This window comes from Choloepus didactylus, chromosome 18 (genome assembly GCF_015220235.1).
Source record: "Choloepus didactylus isolate mChoDid1 chromosome 18, mChoDid1.pri, whole genome shotgun sequence".
In the NCBI taxonomy this organism is placed as follows: Eukaryota; Metazoa; Chordata; class Mammalia; order Pilosa; family Megalonychidae; genus Choloepus; species Choloepus didactylus.
In genome coordinates this window covers 11,132,732-11,154,949 of record NC_051324.1, presented here as the reverse complement: position 1 = coordinate 11,154,949, position 22,218 = coordinate 11,132,732, and the positions used below count along the sequence as shown (strand labels likewise).

Genomic DNA, 22,218 nt, shown 5'->3' with positions numbered 1-22,218 from the left:
CTGCAAAGGTCATCTCCAGTCAAGCTCTGTCCACAAAACTGTGAACAAGAATGAAGAGTTTCCTGTATTTTTTCCTTCAGAGACCACTGTGCTGCCCTGATAGGACTGAGAAGGCCAAGGAAGTGACCAGGGCTGGGCTAAGTTAGCAGGAACCCACACAAGTCTAGCTTCCTCTCTCTGGGTCTCAAAGCCTCCAGCCCTTCCCGGGCTCATTCTTTGCCGCAACTCTGGACCTTGATTTGCAGGTTCCCTCCTCTGGCTTGGGAATAAGGAAGATCTAACTTTACCAGACCCCCCACCCCCATATCCCCACCCCCTCTCCCTCCACTCCGGGGCCCCAAATAACCAGGCCACACACCGAGTTTCAAGTATCTATCTCTTCCTTTCGCTCTCTCAAAAGAAAAAAATAAATAAATCGCAGAAGGCGGCAGCATTTCCAGTCATCCCCTGGCTCCCAGACCCCCGACCCCTGCCCCCCACCCTCCCTCCCACTTCCCCACACCCTAGACCCATCCCTCCCCTTTCCCAAAAAAAATCCCAGAAAAAAAAAAAAAAGCCACAGTTAGACCTTCCACTCATGCAAACCGGCAAAGAAAAAAGGTGAGGGGCATGTGGAAGGCAGGGGGCCCACAGTGGAGTCCCCCCACTTATCCCCCCAAAAACCACCTTTGAGAAGGAAAAAAATGGAAAAAAATAAATGAGAAATTAAGGGACATGGGGAGTCATGATGGGGACAGGGGTGAGCCCAGACCCTGCCTCAGGAGAAGCGGAGGCCTGCGGCCCTGCACCCCTGCAACAGGGTGCTCCTTGAGGGGGGCCCCTGATTTCTGGAATGTGTGTGGGAGAAGAGGGGGGAGGGCAGGTGGCCCCCGATGGGTTTGTGTGTGCGTTGGGGGCGGGCAGGGGTGGGGGTCCTGAGGAGCAAGGGCTCGGGACCAGGAGCCCAGCTCCCCCCCCAGACCCCAGTTTCCTGGGGTTCAGAAGCCCAGTTCTGGGGTGCAGGGATACATGCAGAGGAGTGTCCCCCCTCCAGTGGGCTAGATCCAGTTAGAAAGGAAATAAATAAGAAGGGGTGGGAGGGAGGCTGGGGTTGCGAAGGGCTCGAGCGATTCAGTCCAGACCGGGGCCCGGGCAAGGGAGGTGAGTCCAGGCCAGGCCGGGCAGCAGTCAGAGCCTCTCTCGGGCCGGGACCCAGATGTAGGGGCCTGAGAGGTCCTCGATGACGCGCTTCACCTTGTGGTAGATCTCGTCAAAGCTGTCGCCCTCCACGATGGCTGGGGGCAGGGTGGGGTGGGGAGTGAGGCCTGGGTGCCAGGGGCTGTGGCCCCCTTTTCTGACCCTCCACGCCACATGCCCACGGAGCTGCCCCACCCAAAGGGGGCACCTTTCTAAACTGCCCCCCAGCGGGGCCACCTGTCCCAAATGTGGACGCGGGTGCCACGGGTGCTGGCAGCGGCCGCAGAGCAGCCTCACCTGAGAAGCACTCTGTGAATTCCTGCTCCAGCTTGGTGGCTCTGTCGAAGGCTTTGCGGGCTTGCTCCTCTGTGATTCGCTTGTTAATCTCTCTGTGAATGAGGAGAGGTGCAGGCCTCAGGGTGGGTCCCATCCTGCGTTTTCTCTCCTCCCTCCAGAGATGTGACATTGCAACTGATTTTTTTTATATGTTGCACGTGCCTGAAACTAAAATTCCCCGTATGCTCTGGGGCCACAGCTGACCCACCCCAGAGGGCGCGGCCTCTCCAGGGGGCCTCTGCAGAGCCTCGTCCTTAACTGCCTTGGGCCTCAGGGCAGGGACTGGGACTCTAACTCCCAGAAGACCCTGCGACTCCGGCTCACCCCTCGGATATGTGCCCCGTGGGCTGCTGGGAGTTGTAGTCCTGCCCAAGGCAGGAGCAAGCGTGAGAAAGCGGAAAGCCTGAAGTCCCTGAATCCTCTGGCTTCCGGTGCAGATGCCCATCAAAGGCTGCTGGAGCCACTGTCCGGGGTTCGGAGGGGAAAGTGCAACGCGACGCTGAGGCCTTCCAAAGTGCAGGGCAGCAGGCGTGGGGAGGGGAGGGGAGGCCCCCGGGACCATACTCACAGCACATTCTCCAGGGAGCGGGGGCGGATGAAGATGGCGATAGGGTGCAGGTGGGCCGCCTGCAGCCGCCGCACGGCATTGGCCGAGACGTCGAGGATACAGTGCTTCCCCTGGGGGCAGGCAGGGCGGGTGCAGGGGGACCGGCAGGTGGCAGGAAGACAGACAGAGGGGCCAGGACAGGATACGGTGCATGGAAAAGTGGGGAATGGGCATTGGCCAAAAGGGAAGTGAGACGGATGTCAAAAGACGGGCAGAGAGAAGCAGGGTGGGAAGGGGGTATGGACAGGCAGAGTGACAGAGAGAAAAAGGAAAGGGTAAGACAGAGAGCGAGGCAAGAGATCCAGCCAGGCGGGAGGGCATCCGCCACGGAATGGGGAAGGGGTAAGGAAGAGGCAGGTAGGGGCCCCAAGGAGGGGGTCAGAGCAGGGGCAAGAGGGGGTGGCAGTGAGCAGGGTGGGGTGTGGAAGGCAAGAATGATACAGGTGGTGGGGAATAGTAAAGGAAAAGGAGAAAAGAAGTAGGATAGAGGGAGGACGGACAGAGGACAGACAGATGGAAGGAACAAGGAGACAGATGGGAGGAAGGAGAGGCAGATGGAGAAAGGAGGAGCCGTGGAGGAAGGAGGGCAGGGTGGGGAGCAGCAGGGAAAAAGAGGTAGCAGAGGAGTGGGAGAGGGGACCCCAGGAAAAGGTGAGGGGAAAGGGGAGAGACCGGAGAGGGAAGTCAGAAAAGAGGGAGGGACGAAGTCAAAGACGAAGCCACAGGAAGAGAGGAAAAATGGGGTGCAGTGGAGGGAGAAGGAGAGAAAGGGGACAGATGGTGGCGGGGAGTTTGGGGTCAGGAAGCGAGGGAGGCGGGAGGGGGGTGCAGAGGAGCAGGCAGGCAGGCAGAGTGGCCCAAGAGGAGAAGGAGATGGAGGAGTGGGTCGGAGTCGAGACCCAGCAGGGAAAGAGACAGAGAGAAAGAGAGTTAGAGAGAGCTGGGGGGAGGCAACGGGGGCGGTGGGGGGGAGGAGGACCGGGTGCCCAGCAGACCCTACCTGCTCAGCCACCTCTCGCACAGACTGGACGCTAGTCCCATACAGGTGGCTGTTGTACTGGCCGGCCTCAATGAACTTGTGCGCCTGAATGTCCTTCTCCATTTTCTCCCGGGATGACACAAAGTGGTAATCCCGGCCGTCGATTTCATACTCCCGCTTCGGCCGGGTCGTATCTGCCAGGAAGTCAGCCCACCCCCCAGAAATCTGACCACCATTCCTCCAGCGCGTGAAACCCCACCCTGCCTGATCAGTCCTTCAGGGATGGAGGGTGGCTGGGGAGGTGAAGACTGAGGAGTGATAGAACAGCCCTTCCCAGAACCCTCTGGGGTCTCCCGTGTCCCTGGCCTGAGAAGGGCGAGTGTACGACATGTACGACATGAGGGTGGCTGAGAAGCCCCCTTTCTGACAAACTTCTGACCTCCTCCTCCTTGATGCCTTCAGAGGGCTCTGCCTACGGCCCCTATGGAAGGGGCTCTCGGCCCTCCCCCAGCCCGACCCTCCCCTCCATCCAAGGCCCAGCACTCACGGGGAACACAGGACCCAAACTTGTCGGGGAACTCGGAGAGAAGGTCGTCATTGGCGCGGTCCTTGGTGGGCCCGAGGATGATGATGGGGCGAGCATAGTGCACTGGGGAGAGAGAGCCCGGCTCAGGGAGGGGGCAGTCGGGGGGTTGGGAGGCCGGGGCTGAGGTGGACGCCAGGGCTCACCTTCCATCTGCGTCACTGTCTCGTAGCTCAGGACAGAGTCTTCTCGACCTGGTGGGAGTTAAGGTGTCTGTGAGGGGCTCTGAGACGGGGGACCCTGAGCCCCTGCCCCACCTTCCTGAGGATGTCAAGAGACACTCAGGGCTACCCAAACTGACCCTACCTACCCTGTGATCCAGAGCTGGAGCCCCAATCCTGGGAAGAAAAAGCAGGCCACGTGGTTGGTTAGAGTTCAGCCCCATGAGCCCCCCACTCTTCCAAGCATGCTCACCCCCTCCTCCGCCTACCTTGGCCTTTAACCTTGACCACTCTCGTCGCTCGACCCTGTGGGATACATGGGAGGGATGGGGGAATTGGGAAACACCCAGCAAGAAGCCCTAGGCCCCCACCCTTTGGACCAAGCTGAAAACCCCATCCCCCAGCGGCTTCTCGGCCCCTGGGCTCCTAAATGAGTTGTCTGCCCCAAAGGCTCATGGGAGTCATGGAACCCAGGAGGGCCCGGCAGACGGAACCCAGGAAATCAGAGGGCACACCCATCCCCTCTGGGTGGTCCACCCTGGGGGACCTGCAGAGCTGCAGGGCCCGTGGCAGGGAGGCTGGGGGGTGTGGGCCCTGGGAGCCTCACCGCCGTTTGCTGGGGATGAAGCCAATGTCGTCGGTCTCACTGTCCGAGTGGACCCGCCGGGCCTGCCACCACTCCTCGTCACTGGCATCAATGACATGCAGCACGTCTCCAAAGCGGAAGCTCAGGGCCTGGCTCAGGAAGCCGCAGTCCTTCGTCTTGTCATAATCAAACAGGGCCCTGGAGGGCAAGTGGCTATCAGTCAGGGCCTGGCTGAGGACTCCAGGAAGGCGGGGGCCCGGGAGGCTGGCCAGGGAGGGCACCGGCCGCTTGGAGAACCCAGCCCGGAGATTCTGGGCTAAAGGTCTGCAGCAGAGCATGGGCCTATAATGGCCCTCCCATGCGTGCCACAGATCCTGAGGAACCCCAAAAATGTGTGTGGAAAATAACAGCTCAACTCTAACTTGTAATCGCCACTGCTGTCAACTGTCACTCGGTCCACAGTGTGTCAGGGTCGGGACCAACTGTGGGTTTGTGAGAGATAGAACTCCACCCTCTCAGGAAAGCAGTTTGCAATACATGTACACCTCACAAAGTCACGGGGGTAACCTTGAATCTGCTCAAATTAATAAGAAAAAAAAAAAAAAAGGCTCTTGTTTGCATTTTGGCTACCAGTATAAGATGCCTGGCAATAAATCCCAAACCCTGGGGTCAGGACAAGAGAAGGAACAACCTCTAAGGCAGCAAAGATACAGAGCGGAGCCGCAGAACTAGAAAGAACTCCAGGAGCATCTGGAGTCACCTGAGAGACAGAACTGAAGGACCTTGAGGACCAACTGAACCCCAGGAGGGAGGAGAGGGTCAAGCAAGGACCAGGGCTTGAGCTGGGTGTCTGGGTAGATGATGGCGCCAGGGGGCTGTGTGAATGGGTAGGATCGCAGAGGGAGAGAAGAGAAGGAGTGACGGCAGAAACATGAAACAGGGTGCCCACAGCTGGCAGGGAAAGAAAGAGGAGTCTGGGGACAAGGAGCCCCACAAAGGAGCCAAAGTGCAGAAGAAGAGATGGGAGACACATGCAACACAGCTGGGCAGCCACAGGGATTCACACTATTCAAAATAGTTGACAACTGGCACCAGGGTCCTGGAGGCCTCCTGCTATGCCAAGTATTAAACTTTGAAGATGCCAAAACGTGGGACCCTCTGGGAGTCCTTGAGGAAGTGCCAGGGTGACCAGGTGCTAAGAGGATACTTGGGACAATGGCCACTGTCCAGTCGACGGAGTATTTCCAAGTGTTTAGAACCCGTGCGGCCACGCCCAGGCCCAGGCCGGGTGGAGGAGCAGTGCCCGCTGCGGCAGGCGGTGGCCGCAGGGTGAAGAACAGTCTAGAGGGGCTTGAAGAGCCCAGCCCAGGGGCCTCAGACCTGATGTAGAAACCCCTTTTGGGGTTGCTCCGCAGGGAGGCCGTCCCTGAGCCCAGACTGCTGTTCATGAGCTGTTCCCGGAGGTCGTGGATCTTGGCCTCGAATCGGCTGTACTCTGAGGAAGGACAAGAGAGAGGCCCCTGAGCTCTGCCCCCCATCTGCTGCCGCTCCCACTCCCCAGCCCGCAGAAGCTGCCAGCGCACCAGGCCCAGTACCTTCCGGCTTATACTGAGCGATGATGGTGACCGTCTGACCCGCGTTCTTCAGGGCAATGGCAGCCTGCTCGTGGCTGGCGTTGCGGAGGTCAACCCCGTTGACCTAGAGGGAGGACGAGGGTCTGAGAGGCAGGAGGCAAGGAGCGGCCCTTCCCAGGTCCCGGGAGAGTGAAGTCCAGCCAGAGAACCCAGGCCTGGGCGCACCCCAAGCCCCACCCCAGGAGCTGTAGGCTGAGCCCTGCGGGGAGGGCAGTGGCTGGGGTGGGCAGGGGGCAGACCTGCCCTCACCGAGAGGATCTGGTCCCCCTTCCGCAGCTCCCCACTGAGGTCAGCGGGGCCCCCAGCCAGGATGAAGGAGATGAAGATGCCTTCACCGTCTTCGCCACCCACGATGTTGAAGCCCAGGCCGGTGGAGCCCCGGTGGATCACGATTCGCCTTGGTTCTCGGGGAATGTCCTCCTCCCCCAGCAGGTCTTTGGCCACCGGGGAGTAGCGGCGAGGGGAAGTGGGGGTCATGGCTGTGGGGTAGTCGGTGCCCAGGTAGCTGCTGTGGCTGATCTCGTTGTCCAGGTGCTGGGAATAAGCTGAGGGAAGATGTGGGAGGAAGGATGAGGGGCATGGATGGAGGGAGCAAGCACCCACTACCCCACCCTCTCCCCAGGGAACCAGGGAACCAGGGAGCCAGACGCAGGCTATGGGAGAGTTACTCAGCCAGAGACTCTAGGATGAGGTGGTAAAGGGGTCGTCAAGATCACAGGGGTCAGGGGTCAGGAATTCACAGGTGACAATGAGGCTGTTTCCCCTAGGGGATATTGGACTCAAAATTTACAGGATGTCCCAGGTATGGTGATGGGGTATCGATAGCATGCTTTTGGGGTTTTCTTTTGTTGGTAGTTTCACTCACATCTCTCAATCTGTAAAATTCCTCTCCCTCTGTTTTTTTTTTCCTCCCTTGGCCATTCATTTGTGAAAATGAACTAGGTCACATGTCTAATAGAATTCCCCACATTCTATTAGGGAAATTCTAACAGGGAAATTACTGATTGCCTCCCAGGGGTGCTGTTTAACCTGTGCCTCTGCCCCTGTATTTCCTGTAAACCAATGGTTTGCTCTAGAAGCTTAATCAGATTTCAAGTTCAGTTTGGGGAGAAGAGTTTTTCATAGCTAATGCTCGGTGCTTCCAATCACATCACGACCGGGTTCAATCCGTCAGCTTGTCTCTTGTTATGGTCCCTCTGTGGGCTCAGCTGGTACCCTTCTGCAAGGGCAGCCTTGTTCCTAACAGTTTTAGCAGCCACTGATGGTCACTCCTGGTTCTCCTATCTCATCAGAGACTGCAAAAGGGTGATAGTCTAACTTGGTTATTTTCTGGAGGCAGGGGAGGGGATAGCATTAATTCATGCAAATTTCTTCCCCATTGGTTACTCTGAGGACATTTGCTGATTCTCTTTATTTACCAGTTTTCGGTACAAACTGGTTCCCTAGCATCCTCCAAAGGTACCCAATTATTTTTTAGTATCATTATGGTCTTGTGGATTTTACCATATTTAATGAGTTTTGGCCAGTGGTTAATGTTCTCAAATTGTTCCCTCCTTGGTCAGCAGAAGCCCCTTCAGTTAGGCCCCTGTGTCTCTGATGTGCTTCTAGTGATCTTGGATACCTTCCTTGCTTTGTAGCATAAAAAGATGTTACAAACTCATCTTGCATCCTTCCTTGCCCAGTGTGTGGAATCAGCCCTTGTTCCAAGGGGCCAAGGTTCCTTTTGGTAGGTTATAGCATTTAGAAATAGTGTCATGTGATTTTAATATGTTTTTACAGTTAAAGGCTTAATATTTGCTGAGGGCAATTACACCTCATTATTCTTTTCCAAAAATTTCTTAGCTATTTTCCCAAATGTATTTTTCCCCATTGAGCTTCAGAATTAACCTGCCAAGTTCCCAGGGGAAAAACAAACATTAAAATTCTGATGAGGATTGCATAAAATGTACAGATTAATTCAGAGAAGGTGAAGAGCTTTAGAATAGTAAGTTTTTCCATCTGGAAACCTGGGGTGACACCCCATCTCTTCCAGTCTTTTTTCAAGTCCATCAGTAAAGTTTCAGACTTCTCTTCATAAAAATCTTACACATTTCTTCTCAAGTTTATATTTTGAGGAACTTTATATAATTTGTTCTTACAGTAAAAAGGAGATTTTTCCCATCACATTTTTTTTATTGCTAGGAAGTTACTAATTCTTGTTATTTATCTTACACGTGGTCACATTTTTAACCTTCCATATTATTTTGAGGCTTTTCAGTTAATTCACTTGGGATTTTAATCTACATGGACAATAATATGATTTATGAAGAAGAATAATTCTGTTTCTCCATTTCAAAATGTATTTATTCTTCTTGTCTTATCATACTGCCTGAAATCTCTAAAGAAGTGGTTGTCAACCGGGGGTGATCAGGCCCCCCAGAGGGATGTTTGTTAATACTGCAAGATATTTTTGACTGCTACAACCTGGTGGAGGAGAGGGATACTACTGGCTTTTAGTGGGTAGAAGCCAGGGACGCTGTTAGACATGCTACAGTGCACATGACAGCCTCCACAACAGAGAATTATCGGGTCCAAATGACAACAGCATGGAGGTTAACAAACCCTGTTCTAAAGCAATGAATTGTAACGTCAGTAATGAGGCATCCTGGCCCGGTCCCTGACATAATGGACAACATGGCTACGATTTTATCATTATAAATATGTTTGCTGTAGTTTCTGTTAACTACCCTTCATCATGTAAAGAAAAATTTCTTCTCTTCCTAGTTTACCAAGAGTTTTTATATGAAAACAGAAGTTGAATTTCATCAACTGCCTTTCCCACATCTATTTACAGTCATCTTAAGTAATTTTTCTTCCTTAATTATTTTAGTACAATGAATCATATTGACAGGTTTCCTGATCTTCAACCACCTTTGGTCTCCTGCTATAAACCCTGATTTGTGACTAGGTTATTCCCTTAACATGCTGCTGTGTTTGGTTTGCTACTCTGTTAACTTTAAATGTTTGCATCTCTATTTATAAGCAAAATCCACTAATGCCTTCTTTCTTTTTCGCTATCTTTGTCAATATCTGGACTAGCCTTATGAAAACAGGATGTGAAAATTTTTACCTTTTCCTGTACTCTGAAAGAGCAGAAGAATTAACTATCCCTCCAGTGTTTGATAAAAATTCGCATAAAACCATCCGGGCCTTGTGCCTTCTGGGAGAGAGACTAGTTCTATGGTGGCTGATTTTCCATTTCTCCAACCACAGGAAATATCAGAGCTTGTGAATACCTCGTGGGGAAAATCCAAAGAGGAATGGCCACAGGGGCTGTCATGGGGCTGGAAGTCATGGGGGTGACTGGGAAGGGTCACAAGGAGTTCTGGGGTATGAAGGACTCTCACAGGTGGTGATGTCTGGGGGAGCATAGCTGTCACTCAGGTAGGCATTGCTGGGTTTGGCCACCTTCAGGTAGACGACATCATACGTGTTCTTCAGGGCTGCCACGGCATCCTCGTGCATGACATCCTCCAGCCCCACACTGTTGACCTGGGGTCAAAGGAAGTAGAGCTCAGACAGAGCTAGACATGACCCCAAAGCAGATGCACTAGGGCTGAACTGATAAGGCAGCCTGAGCCTGCTCAGAGCCAGCGGTGGGCTAGAAAAGTGGTGGGGGTCCTCACCGCCAGGATCTTGTCCCCAATCTGCAACCTTCCGTCCTTGTGGGCAGCCCCTCCTTCAATGATCTTCGTGACGTAGATGCTATTATCTCCGGGGATGTGCTGGTTTCCTACACCCCCTGCGATGCTGAAGCCAAGACCTGGGTGGAGGGGAGGGCAGAGGTGGGTGCCCAGATACCTGGGAAGCAGACGGCTCGGGCAGCAGACAGTCGGGACAGTGGTGGGGACAAAATGGGTTACTACCTTTAGGCCCCTTGATGAGCTTGATCTCCATGACCTTCTCAGCAGGGGGCTTCCGGCGCATGACATAGAGGCGGACAATGGAGCCTGCCTCTTTGAGGGCTTCCACTGCCGCTGAGTGGGTCACCTCCCGCACGTCCACTTCATTGACAAACAAGATGCTGTCGTTGACCCTGGGGGCAGGAGGATGGGCCTGAGCCAGGAGCTCCCTGCCACCCCGGCCCTCCCCTTCAAGGGAACCAGCATCCTAACCTCTGTCTCCTCTCCCCACCTGAGGCGGCCATCCTGGGCCGCAGCCCCACCAGGAATGATCTTGGTGATGAAAATGGATGGGTCATCACCGATGTGTGGGTTATCAGTGCCACCTGCGATGCTGAAGCCCAGGCCCGAGTTACCCTGGGCAGAAAGAGGGGGAGAAGGTCAGCTCCCCTCGGAGCTGAGCTGGGAGACTGAGGCCAGAATAGGAAGGGACAAGGGTTAAGGGGCTGGCCACCTAGAACACACAGGCATGGAGGAAAGCATGAGACGGGAGTGTCTGCTCACCCTTTCCAGTGTGATCTCCTCGTATTCCATCTCCCCCTCGGTCCCGTTCACCTGCAACTCCAGCACGGGCCAGAAACACAAAAACAGTGAGACAGATGCTCCTACCTCAGCACCTGCCCTGACCATGCAGCACGACCCAGGCCCTCTCTCTCGCCCTCCTCCCTTCTTCAATGGCCTCAGCCCCGAAATCTAAACAACTCACATATCCTGGGGCTTCTAAGGTATCTGTGTTGACAATCACAGGAGGAGAACTGGCCTATGAGCAGAAAAAGATGAAAAGCTGCCTGAGCCTGGGTTCAAGAAGGATCCTGTAACAGGGTCCTCCCAGCCCAGCTCCCCTTTCAGCCTCTTGGCCAAGCCCCCTGCACCACCCCAAGAGCTCCTCAGGGCCCCAGCCTCAACCCATGTTACACACACACGTGTACACACACACGTGCATGGATCTCTCTCTGCCCAGCCCAGGCCCCGCATGTGGAAGGAGGTGTTTGAGAAGCAGGAAGGGAGAGACAGCCAGACGGAGAGGGGAGCAGCAGATGGTAAAGGGGGGTTGGGGGGGCAGACTTGGGGGAGGGGAAAGGGAGCTTCTCACCGGATGTAACACTGCAGGGTGTTATATGCCTTATGTGCTACACACATACCCCAGGACCCATGTCCACAAGGCCCTGCTCCCCCTTCCTGCCCCCCGCCCCTGTTCTCATCCCCCCACATAAACCCACATGTGTTCCTAACCCTCCCCCGGATGCGCCCCTCTCCTTCACACACACATTTGCCCTAAACCCGGAGCCCTGAGAATCCGGGGTTCCCCCAAGCTGCAGGTCCCTCCCTCCCTCTCACCCACCCGCCACCCAATTCACCCCTTCCTCTAGGGACCATGTTGCCTAGCAACGGTATCTAAGGCCAGCCGAGGCCTGGGGAGACCCACCTCCTGGAGGCCCCGTCGTCAGGACAACAGGCGGGGGCGGGGGGCGTGGCCGAGGGTCGACCAGACTCCCGGATGCGGGAGGGCTCCGCTAGCCCCGCCCCTCCCTGGCCCCGCCCCTGGGAGCCAGGTCCTGAGAAGTCCCAGCTGAAGAGGGTCGTGGGCACAATGCGTCTTGAAGAACCTCCCTTTCTCCTCCTGCCCCACGCCCCTCACCCTGCACTGTGCAAAGGACGCCAGGAAAGGGGGAGTGGTGAGAGACTTCCGGGTGCCAGCCGCCTCCTCGACTCCCTCCCCCACTTCATTCAGGAAAGGGTTAAAGGGGGCGTGTCCGGGTCCCTGACGTCACTGGCCTCGACTCAGCAGGGGCTGAAGACACCCGGGCGAGACTAGCTTTAGGGCTGTCCAAGGGGCTTCCCCGGTTGCCAGGGAAACCGAAGCCACGTCTCCATGGCAATGGGGGAGGCTGCCAAGAGCCTCCTTCCGGGGTCCCCAACCTATCTCCTTCTTCAACAAATTATTTATTCGGAGCCTACCAGGCGCGAGGCACTCATCACGGATTCCCCAGTCTCCTTCCAGCTCTCACCCCCCAAAGGGGTCCCTCCTCTTTCCTACTGCTCAATCCTACAAACCACTGACCATTTTCAAGCTGCTCATACCCATAAACCTATTAACACCATACTCTGACTCTTCGACTCTCAGCAAATGCTGCTGTCCAACAATATCCACTCCCTGCCCAAATCGCAGGCACATGTCCACCCTCCATCCCTACCCCCTCCTCAATCCCCATCCCCACCCTTCCCCAGGCTGCATGCTTCATCCACAGCCACCTTCATCTGCTTCCCATCTCAGTCTCTACCCCTTCCCACACTCTCCAACTACATCCCTGTCCTTATGCGGTCCTCCCTTTCCATTTCTGTCTTCCAATCTAGCCTCCATTCTCCATCCCCCATCCCTACACCATGCTCTGCCCTCAACCTCCATCCCAGTTTCTGAGTCCCCAGAGAGATCATCGCCATCCTCCTTTACCCCATCTCCAAACCGAGAGTCTATCCCCAAACCACAGTCCTTCACTTCTCAACCCACTCTCCATCTCCTCTGAAAATTGGGGCTTCTCCAGTCCCCCAGCGCAGGCCTTGTCCTGAGGCCTCCGTCCCACACTGAATCCAGGCCTCCAGCATTCTCTCCCTCACTTTCCTCTGCTTCCTGAGCTCTGACCCCAGACACCTACCCGACACCCTGGCCCCTTTCCCAGGGGCTCAACAGCCCCCAGTGGGTCCTCGGGAGACTGCACCACCCCCAGAGCCTCCCATCCTTCCTCTCGCTCAGCCCAATCAGCCGCCCTGATTCCACACTCTGATCCTTGTCTGACCCTGCCCCAGGGCCTCCTGCCCTCCTGTTGTCTCCCCATTTCTCTACATGCCACAGAATGGTCTTTCTCCCCCACCTCCAGCTCCTCTCCTGCCACCTCCTTCTCACCACGGGGCTTTCTGCTGCCCCCTTCTTGCCTCTGCATCCCAGGCTCAGAAACCTCCCCCTTCCTGGGACATCCCACAGCATCCTGGAGTCCCCAACCACAGCCCCATCAAGTTCCTCTCCATCTCACAGCTTGCTTGGTACTCTCCATTCCTCCCCATTCTGAGTCCCCAAAAGGGAGAAGAATGAGAGGGAAGAAGATGGAAAGGGGCCTGGAAAATGGAAGATCTCAGAAACAAGGACTTCCCGGAGCTGGAGAAGGAAAAACACACTGTGGGCACCAAGAAGGGGGAGAAGGGGAAACAGGTAGTGGTGAATGATAATGGGGGGACAAGAGGGGGGACAGAAAGAAGATATGAGTGGAGGTGACAGCCCAAGAGCTGAGAGAGGGGAGGCATGGTGGAAAGGAGGAGGAGAGGAGAGAAGATAGAGATGGAGAGGGAAGGGGCTAAGTGGGAGACAGGGAGCCGGCTGCCGGTGGGAGAGGACAGATCAGGCCACAGAGGCCTGAGCCGGGGACCACGGAGAGGGAGAATGAGCGTGCGTGGGAAGAAGAGAGAGAGACAGAGACGCATCAGGAACCAGCCAGGCAGCGGGAGGGAAGGCAGGGGGAGGGTGCAGGAGGGACTGGGGACCGAGTCTGGAAAGCCCCATGAAGCAGTCTCAGGCCAGGCAGATGGAAAGGGCTGGAAACTCAGGACAGGGACAGCCAGGCCCAGAGGTGGGGGTGGGGAGGATGGGGACAAGGACGAGCAAATGAGGGCGGCAGGAGCTCTGAACAGAGCTGGGGACCCAGAAAACCAGCAATGGAGGTGGGGGGTGTGAAGGAATGAAGAGGGCAGGGCCGCAGGCACATCCTGGGGAATGCACACATCTCAACTCACACTCGCGCGCGCGCGCGCGCGCGCACACACACACACACACACACACACACACACACTCACACACCCTGGCTTTGAGCTCAGCACCCCCTCTCACTTGCCTGGCCTCGGTTTCTCCTCTCTGGGACCAAGGTGTTTCCAGCCCCCCAAATGCCCTAGCCGTCAGGCCCCGGGGGCCAACCCCAGACCCCTCCCCAGTTCCAGCCTCCCTCCCCTTTGTCACTCGCCCTACCGGCCCCTTGGGGGTCGCTGCAGCTCCGAGGCTCCTCCGAGGGCCGCACCTGGGAGGGGGCCGCCAGGGTCTCCTACCTTGAGGGGGGAGAGGTGGGCGTGGCCCACGACCCCACGGACGGCCTCGAGGTGGGACAAGTTCCTCTCCGCCACGTGCACCAGCGCGGGGGCGTTTACCTGGTTGGGGAGGTGGGCCGGGCTGTGCTCCAGAGGGGGCGTGTCTTCATCTTGGTAGCGGTATTTCTGGGGACAGGGACGGAAGCGTCGCTGGGGCCGGCCAGCGCCCGGGGCTCCAGGCCGCCCGGCCAGGCCGCCTCCGCGTCCCCGCGTCCCCGCGTCCCCGCCAGCGCAGTGTGGGAGGCCCCCGGGGGCCTGGCCAGCTCCTCCCCCGCCCTCGCCTCCAGCCCATTGGCTCCCCTCTCGCCGCCCTCCCCGCAGCCCCCTCTCCCGCCGGGGCTCCAGCACCACAGGTCCCAGCCCCACCCCCCCAACTCCCATTCCTCACATCCTAGGACCCTGGCTTCCCACCTCCACATATGCCCTGCTTCCACATCTGGTTCTTCAACCCTTTCCCACATCTTCCTCTTCAAGTTCCTCCATCCTCAGAGCTCCAACCCCTCTGCCACTTGTACCCCCATTCTCTAAGTCCCATCCCTAACATCTTTGCTTCCCTATTTGTCTTAATGTCATTCCCCATTCCAACTTCCACTTTGCAGCCTCCCTCCTCCAGTACCCCAGCTCTGCATTCCACCCCACCCCCACCCTCACTGCCTCAGTCTCCCCATTGCAGCCTCTAGCCCGGGATTGATGGGCCCCCCGGCACCTGGCAGGCCCGAGGCAGGGAGCGCGGCTGTGCCCTTCAACCTCAGCTGCCCAGGAGGCCAAGGCTAAGCCTCCCCCGGCCTCAGGGGTTCCCAAGCAGTCAGCAAAGGGGCCCAGGGGTCTAGCCCCCCTCCCCACCATGGCCCACAGCCTAGCCAGCTAATCCGGATATGCTGGAAGGGGATGGGGAAAGAAGGGGGAGGAAGGAAGGGGACTCAGGAGGGGGGCAGGAATGGGTCCCAGGAAGGGGGTAGAGGGCTGAGCCTCAGAGTGTATCCCCAGGTCTCCCTCTGGCCTTATGGGGTGGTGAAAGACTCAACCATGACCCCTAACTCCCTGCCCGGCTAACTGCCTGCCAGCTCGGGGGCCTCCCGTGCTAGCCTAATAGGGACACCAGCAAATGAGATTAACTGAGGGCTAGAGAGAGAGGAAAAGGGCAGATGGAGACAGCAGTGGAGGGTGGCTCCTTCCCATCTGCCTCTGCCCTCCTGCAGGCCCTCTCCTCAGGAGCCGACCCCCCTGGAAGCAGACCCTCCCAAATGCCAGGCTCAGCAACGGGGAAGTAGGGGACCACATGCAGGGCTCCCTCAGTAACTGGAGAAGACAGAACACACCCCTCAATATACATGAATAGAAAGAGAAGGCAGAATTCCCCCCCCCCCAAAGTTTCTGAGAAGCTAAGAGTACGCCAACATTTGGAGGGCGCCAGTTACAATATCAAACTGGAGGAAGCTTATCAAGGGCAATGCCTGATGCTAGAACATGGTTCAGAAAGTTCTGAGGATGACCGACAAAGGCTGAAGACGTAACCCATCTTTGGCCCCAGGCTAAGAGAAGGGGAGGAGGGATATGCCCTCCAAAACCCAGGATATAGAAACAACTAGAATCATGATGCGCCCCAATAAATTCAAGGAGCCTTAAAGAAGGAAAATAGGGGCTCACCAAGATAGGTCTATTCTCTGGGCCACGGACCTGGAGAGAGTTCCCTGAACTCAAGTTTCAGTACTGTGCGCACAAAAATAGAGATTCGAGAAGGGGGGAAGCCAATAGACCTCCTCAAGAGCTGTTGGGGATCACAGAATTCTATGCACTGAACGATGCTGTTCATTCCACACCCCAAGAAGTTGGTCTTCAGCCTGGACAGTGCGGGAGCTGAATGACTGTACCCCAGAACTAGAGGGGGTGGAGTTTGGGGTGGAAAAGGGGGGGAGCAGCTCTCCTGTCTAACTTCACAAGGACCCCCAATTCCCTACATGATAAAGGAGCCAGGGCCAACTATGCACCTCTAAATTTTGGAGTCTGGGGGAGGTTTTGAGCCCTATCACCGTCCATCTTCATCCCACCTCAAATAGAAAATTCCTGAATCTGATGAAGAAACTGTCAGGGTGCACCTAAAGGAAATGGAAGTGTGAAGAGGGACATTTCATTGTTCATTCTAGAGGGGCAATGATGGTAAACTTAATCACAGTGAGACCCCAGACGTCTCTCCTGGCCCCACCCCCATGGCAGGGAGGGGTGTCTGGGAGAGGGAGATGGGGAGCAAGGAAGGAGCACCAAAGTTCCCAGAATGCTACTGGAGGAGGTTAGGGCCTAAGTTCCATCCCTGAAAATTTTCAATGTATATATAATAAGGGGGAGGAAAAAAAAAAAGCAAGCAGTCGTCTCTGGGGGAGGGGGGGAGTAATTCTGAAACTGCAAACTGGGTGGGGTGGGGAGGGTGGGGTTCAGTTCAGTACTCCTCAAACCTGGATTATAGGGCCACTAAAGCAGGGAGGCAGGAAAGGGGGATCCCCCTTTTACCCGGCTGGGACTCAGGCCCCTGACCCACCACGACTCATAGGCTACTGGGACCAAGTTGACATCCCCAATATGTTAGGGCATAAGACAAGTAAAAGCCCTGGGGAGACAGACGGGTTTGCTGTTGTTCCTCCCCCCTTGGAGCCCATTTGCACTAGATGACCTGCAACCCAGGCTGGCACCCCCAAAATAGAGGGGTGTGAGTAAAAGTGGATGATGATAAGAAGGACAACCCACTGTGCCTGTCCGCGAGAAAGCTGCAACCCAGAGACCCTGCGCCAAGCAGAGGGAAGAGCAACAGCACTTGAAGCTTGCACCTCGAGATTTGGGGAGTCCGGGAAGAGGGGAGCGGGGCCGGAGCCCATACCGCGGCACGTACCACGCAGAGACACATGGAGGCGAATCTGTTCCGAGCCGACATGGAGAAGGGGAAGGGGATTGAGGGGAGGGGATGGGTGGGATAGCAAGGGTCCCAGGGTAGGGGAGGGGGAGGGGCAGAGGGGCGGGGGCTGCGGCGGCCGCGGCGACAGGAGGCTGCGGCCGGAGGGGGGGTGGTGAGGGGGGAGCGGCGCCTGCGCAGTGCGGGAGAGCGTCACGATGGGAGAGAGGGGTGAGGGGAGACCCTCCTAGCCACTAACTTCCCTGGTTCCAGCTGTTTCTCGGTGGACTTCACATCCCACGGCGTACTCCTATTCCAATCCCTCTACAAATAGAGACATTCATAAAATTTACCAATTCTTCGCTCTCCTTAAGAACCCCTTATTCCATCTAATCTTCCACCATTCCCCAAATCACCAGACCCCTAACCATTCCAAAACCTCACTAGTCCTCTCCTCATTCCCAGGGGACCAGGAAGGAAGCAGGACTTCTCTCTCACTTCCTAAGAACCCCCAAGGGATCTAAACTGCCTCTCCCACCAGTGCCCCCCGCCCCGACACCAAACTCGCCAAAGATTGTTAAAGGGAGACAGCATTGCCTCACATTCCAAGACATCTCCCTGCAGTCCAGCCCCACCTAACAGCCAGAACGATGCTTCAAGATTTTAAGGGGGCCACAGATCCTTGTGTCCTCAAATTCATAAATCCCATAAATCAGCCCTTTCTAAATCGCATCTATCCCCAAATCCACTAACAGAGACCTTGAAATTAGAGCAAGTATTACCCTTCTCTGATGTAGACATCCAAAGGAGTCCTCAGATTTGTTTGAGGATGGTCCAAATCTCTGAATTTAATGAGATACTCATGATTTTCTCATATATCAGTCCCCAACACCATCACACTCCCATTTCAGGGAATCCTTAATCTACCCTAAAGCTGACTCTCCAAATTCAATTGCAGTCTCTTCAATTTATTCCCAAATCCTTAACTTAAAAGATATTTCCTTATTCCCTTACTCCTTTTTCTGCCTGCCTTCCCTACATCTCCCTGACTTTGAATTCCAGATTGCAGATGCTCCCAAACATATCTCCTCGACATCCAAGCCTCAAAAAATATTCACCCAAATAAGATCTGGCCTGCAAATTGCAGAGACCTGAAAATCTTCCATAAAACCCCAAACCAACTGCCTCAGGTCGCTCCAGAGGCTTCCATGTTCTCCCAAACACCTGAACTTGAAAGCCTCTCTTCCAAATATTCTCCCATTGAACGCCAACATTTCCAGCCCTTAAAATTCCGAGAGTGGTCTCCTCAAATTTGCTCTCTGGCTCCTCTAAAATGCCCACACATAGCAGAAAGGACCGACTTTCCCCAGAATCTCATCCATGCCCCATCTCTTCTCGATGATTGGCATCTGTTAATGTGCCCCCAAGATGACCCCCAATGCCCCAGTTTCACAGCGGGATTGGCTTCTTCGAGGCAGCCAGTACGGAAAAGGCCCGGACTCGAAATTCCTTCTAGAATAGAAAATGCACTGGTTCTCCACCAGTGGGCGCTATGGCCCATTAGGACCCTCCCCCACTCCCCATTTCCTTTTTCCCTCCATTTTCCGTTTCCCCGTTGCCTGGCAACTCGGCAATCGAGGACTTCGCTGTCGCCTAGCAACCATCTCCCTGGAACACAGAGCTGAGGTAGGAGGGGTGCTCTGATGAAATCTGAACAGCCCTCCATCTTAGGAAAATTGAGACGTCAGATCTCCCTGATCCCGGATTCTCCTTTCCAAAGACCCCTATGCCTCCACAGTGATTTTGACCTCAAGGCCCTCACACCCTGCCTCCCTGGGTGACACATGGGAACTACGCCACGCCCCTCCTTGGTCAAGGCCCGCCCCATTTGGGTCAGGTAACCCAGCCCCGAGGCCCCGCCCCTTCCCGGGGGATGTTGCTCCGCCTCCCTCAACAGACTACGCCAGACCCCGCCCACTTGCCTCCAGGAAACCACGCCTCCGTCCACTTCCCGCCCATTCGCTCCCCGGCCTCGCCCACACTGTCCCTCCGCCACGCCTCTATCGGCCAATGAATGAGGCCGTTGGCCAAACTGCCCCGCCCCCAGCATCTTAGCTTTGTCCAATAAGGACCACCCGGAGGGTTTAACCGCTTCGCCTCCGGGACTCTGGCCAAATACCCCCCGTCTTTTCCCCACTTTCTCCCCTCCCCCACTCGTTCTGCTCCGCCCTCCGCCACCCTCGTCCGGCCCTCAAGTCAGCCACGCAACTTCAGTCGTCGCCGGTTACCATGGCAACGGCGGCAGCCGCGCGGGGAGAAGGGGGCAGGGACGGGGGCGGAGTGGGAGAAAGAGATGCCGAGACCGAGATGCCGGCAGAGAGAGAGGCACGGAGTTAGACCAAGTGAAAGCTGTAAGGCAGAGTTTGCACAAAGCACGGGGCCTGGCACATAGTAGGTATCGGATAAAGGTTCCCTAAATTACTGCGGCAGGAGCCTAAATATAGGCAAGGAAAGATGGAGGGCTCTCAGACAGTGCTGGGGAGATCGGCGACCGCAAGCAGCCTGAGCGTTGCTTACTCCACCCAGCATTTAGGAAGGGGGGGGGGCAGGAGCGGTGTGCCCCCTGCTGGCTCCCCCTGGGCAACCCTCTGCTGCCCTGGATAGAGTTGAACCACAACTCCCAAAAGCCCGATGGGCAGCAACCTTCGAATATTAAGGGATCTTGTGCCTCGGGGCCTTATGGGAGTTGGAGTCCCCGCCGTCGCGAGGCAAACAAGTTTTCCGGCCACGGAATGTGGCAAGCCTCTGTCTCCACGCCTCTGTAAGGCCCCAAATGCATGACCCTCTGTAGGCATCTGTGGGGGAGGGGTGAATAAGCCCCCCTGAGAATAGCTGCCAGAGCAGGCAAGCCCCTCACCCCTCTCTCGCATATGTGTGTTCAAGTGTTGGAAGCAGAGCCCACACATTCCAACGGGTTTCCTATATACACCTGTACACGGGGAGACCACAGCCAGAGATCTGATGGACCCAGGAGGAGCAGAGCATCAGGCGCACATTAAAGGAGGCTGGGCCAGAGAAACTGAGGCACAAAGATCTACGAAAAGGGCCCAGGGACGGAGGAGAGCAGACTGAAATTTGGGGGTGGCCTAGGCAGATGGGCCACAGAATGAGGGCCAAGCAAGTAGCCCTGGGAAGGCATTAGGGGTTCCAGAACCAAAGGTCCTCAACCACTCTGTTCCATCCATGCTCACACGTGCACAACGCATGTGTACACACATGTGTGAGTTTGTGGCAGGGAACATGTGTGTCCTCAGCTTCCTCCCTTGAGAAGCTGCAGTTCCCACTAAATATAACCCCCTCCCCAGCCTGTGACTCACCCGGACCCCACCTCCCCCCGGCCCCCACTTCCTGTCCCACCCCCCAGCCCCCAGCTGCCTGCCACCCGCCCAAGCCTCCCTCCACACACCAGGCACCCAGCTTTCCAATCCCAGAGTCTCCCAGCAGAGACCTAGGTATTCTGCATCCCACCAAGATCTCCTGTTCGTTCCAGGGTCCAACCACAGGGAAAACCTTAAAGGGGTTCTGGCTGCCACCAGCCCTGCCCTCCTCCCACTCCTTTTCACCCCAGTAACCTCAGTCATAAATCCTCAGGGACCCTTACATCCAGGTGTCCTCCCCCCACCCTGATCCCAAGTGTCAGGGGTAGCCAGAGCCTTCCCCTCCATCTGCCCTTCTCCCTTTTTCTCGTCCAGGGGTAGATGCAGTGTGGGAGGAGATGGGAAGACTGGGCACCTGCCTGGGCCACCCCCAAATTTCACACCATCCACCTGGTCCCCCTCCTCAAATCCCGTCTCTGGAAACCTCATCCTTCTCAAGAGCTGGCAACCTCAGCTGCTGCAACCCACCATCTCCCACGGGAGTACCCGAAATCCTAACCTCACCTGGTCCATTCCCTCAGGTGATCCTGTGTCAGGCCCTGGCCCTCTGACAACTCCCAACTATCCCCATTCCATATGATCAAACCCCCAGATTAGCAGTTCCCTCAAATTGATGGTGTACCCCGCAAATATATTTATCACAAGATGCTTGTTCTATAAACTGAAGGCCCACCTCTTCCCTGCCAGCTGACACCCTCAAACCAGTCAGGCACTCACAACCAATAACCTTCTGCCTCCCCACACACACAAGAACCCCTCAAAATTGGAAAAGGACCTGGAAGCCAGTTTGTCCCCCAGGAGGGAAACAGACAACCCCCCTCCACTTAGCCCACCTTCCAACATACACAAGCAGGACTCCCATGTGAGCCAGGCTTCTCCTTAAATAAGTCTCCCTCAAACATCACTGGTGAACCCCCAAACCCACAAGACCCCCCCAAACCACAGAACACCCCAAAATTTCAATTTCTCTACAGGTATAAAGGGATCACTCCAGGGGGCACCTGTGGCCGAACCCAGCCTTTTTTGAGATGTGCACCCCAAAACTAAATTATGACCCCCAGATACATTTATTTCTGATGCTTGCCCTCCAGAGCTCCCAGCCCCAGATTAGGCCTGCCTAACCCCCCACAAACTCATACCCACCCCACCCGCGTTCATAGCCATCACCCCCCCATCACGCTTACCTTGGTTGTCACTATACAGAGACAGTCCATGTTGGGGGGCCTGGCCGCGGCGGCGGGTAAGGGGCTCTGACTTCATCGGAGTTTCCTTCCTCCCCTCCGCAGGTTCTCACCCCTCCCCCCTCCGCACCCCACTTTTGCAGGGGGGGCCAGGATGGGGGGAGGGGTGAGAGGGGAAGGAGAGGGTTGGAGAAGGGAAGGGGAGGGGAGCGTGGGAGGGAGGGAAAGGGGGCCCTAAAAGGGGGTCCCCAATGGAGGGGAGGGGGTCTGGGGAGCACACCCCGATTCTCAGGAGGGGCTGGGGCACCGGGGGCTGGCAGCCCCGGGGTTCGGGAGCTGGGGCATGAGATGGGATGGGGGAGGGGAAGTGGATTTCGGGGAGCCCCGGGGGAGGGGGGGTCTCGCCTAAAGGCCGGGGGCTAAGGGCCGTGGCGGGGGAGTGGGGTGGGGGGGGCTGGAGGCGGCAGCGGCTGAGGGAGCCGTGGAGCCGAGGAGGGAAGGGGAGAGAGGAGGAGAGAGGAAGCAGGGGGAGGGAGAGAGCGAGGAGCGAGATTGTGGGGGGTGCCTTGGCAGAGTTAACTCCTTCGG

General features: G+C 56.4%; 1 protein-coding gene across 2 annotated transcripts; it reads right to left on the bottom strand.

Annotated features, from left to right (window-relative positions):
* Positions 1–531: 531 nt before the first annotated feature.
* DLG4 (discs large MAGUK scaffold protein 4) lies at positions 532–21,995 on the bottom strand. Of its 2 annotated transcripts, none has more exons than XM_037808209.1 (20): positions 21,634–21,995; positions 14,192–14,257; positions 10,710–10,763; positions 10,508–10,558; positions 10,236–10,360; positions 9,968–10,137; positions 9,728–9,864; positions 9,449–9,593; positions 6,312–6,607; positions 6,024–6,126; positions 5,809–5,923; positions 4,450–4,626; positions 4,112–4,148; positions 3,992–4,019; positions 3,828–3,875; positions 3,646–3,747; positions 3,120–3,292; positions 2,081–2,190; positions 1,474–1,565; positions 532–1,274 (listed from the first exon to the last, which is right to left on the bottom strand). In XM_037808209.1, exons 1-20 carry the CDS (start codon positions 21,661–21,663, stop codon positions 1,168–1,170), a joined length of 2,166 nt encoding a protein of 721 aa, XP_037664137.1. In that variant the 5' UTR covers positions 21,664–21,995; the 3' UTR covers positions 532–1,167. The 2 variants fall into 2 exon arrangements, with proteins under 2 accessions (XP_037664137.1, XP_037664136.1); XM_037808208.1 differs by having other exon boundaries at positions 10,508–10,567; positions 21,634–21,994.
* Positions 21,996–22,218: the final 223 nt, after the last annotated feature.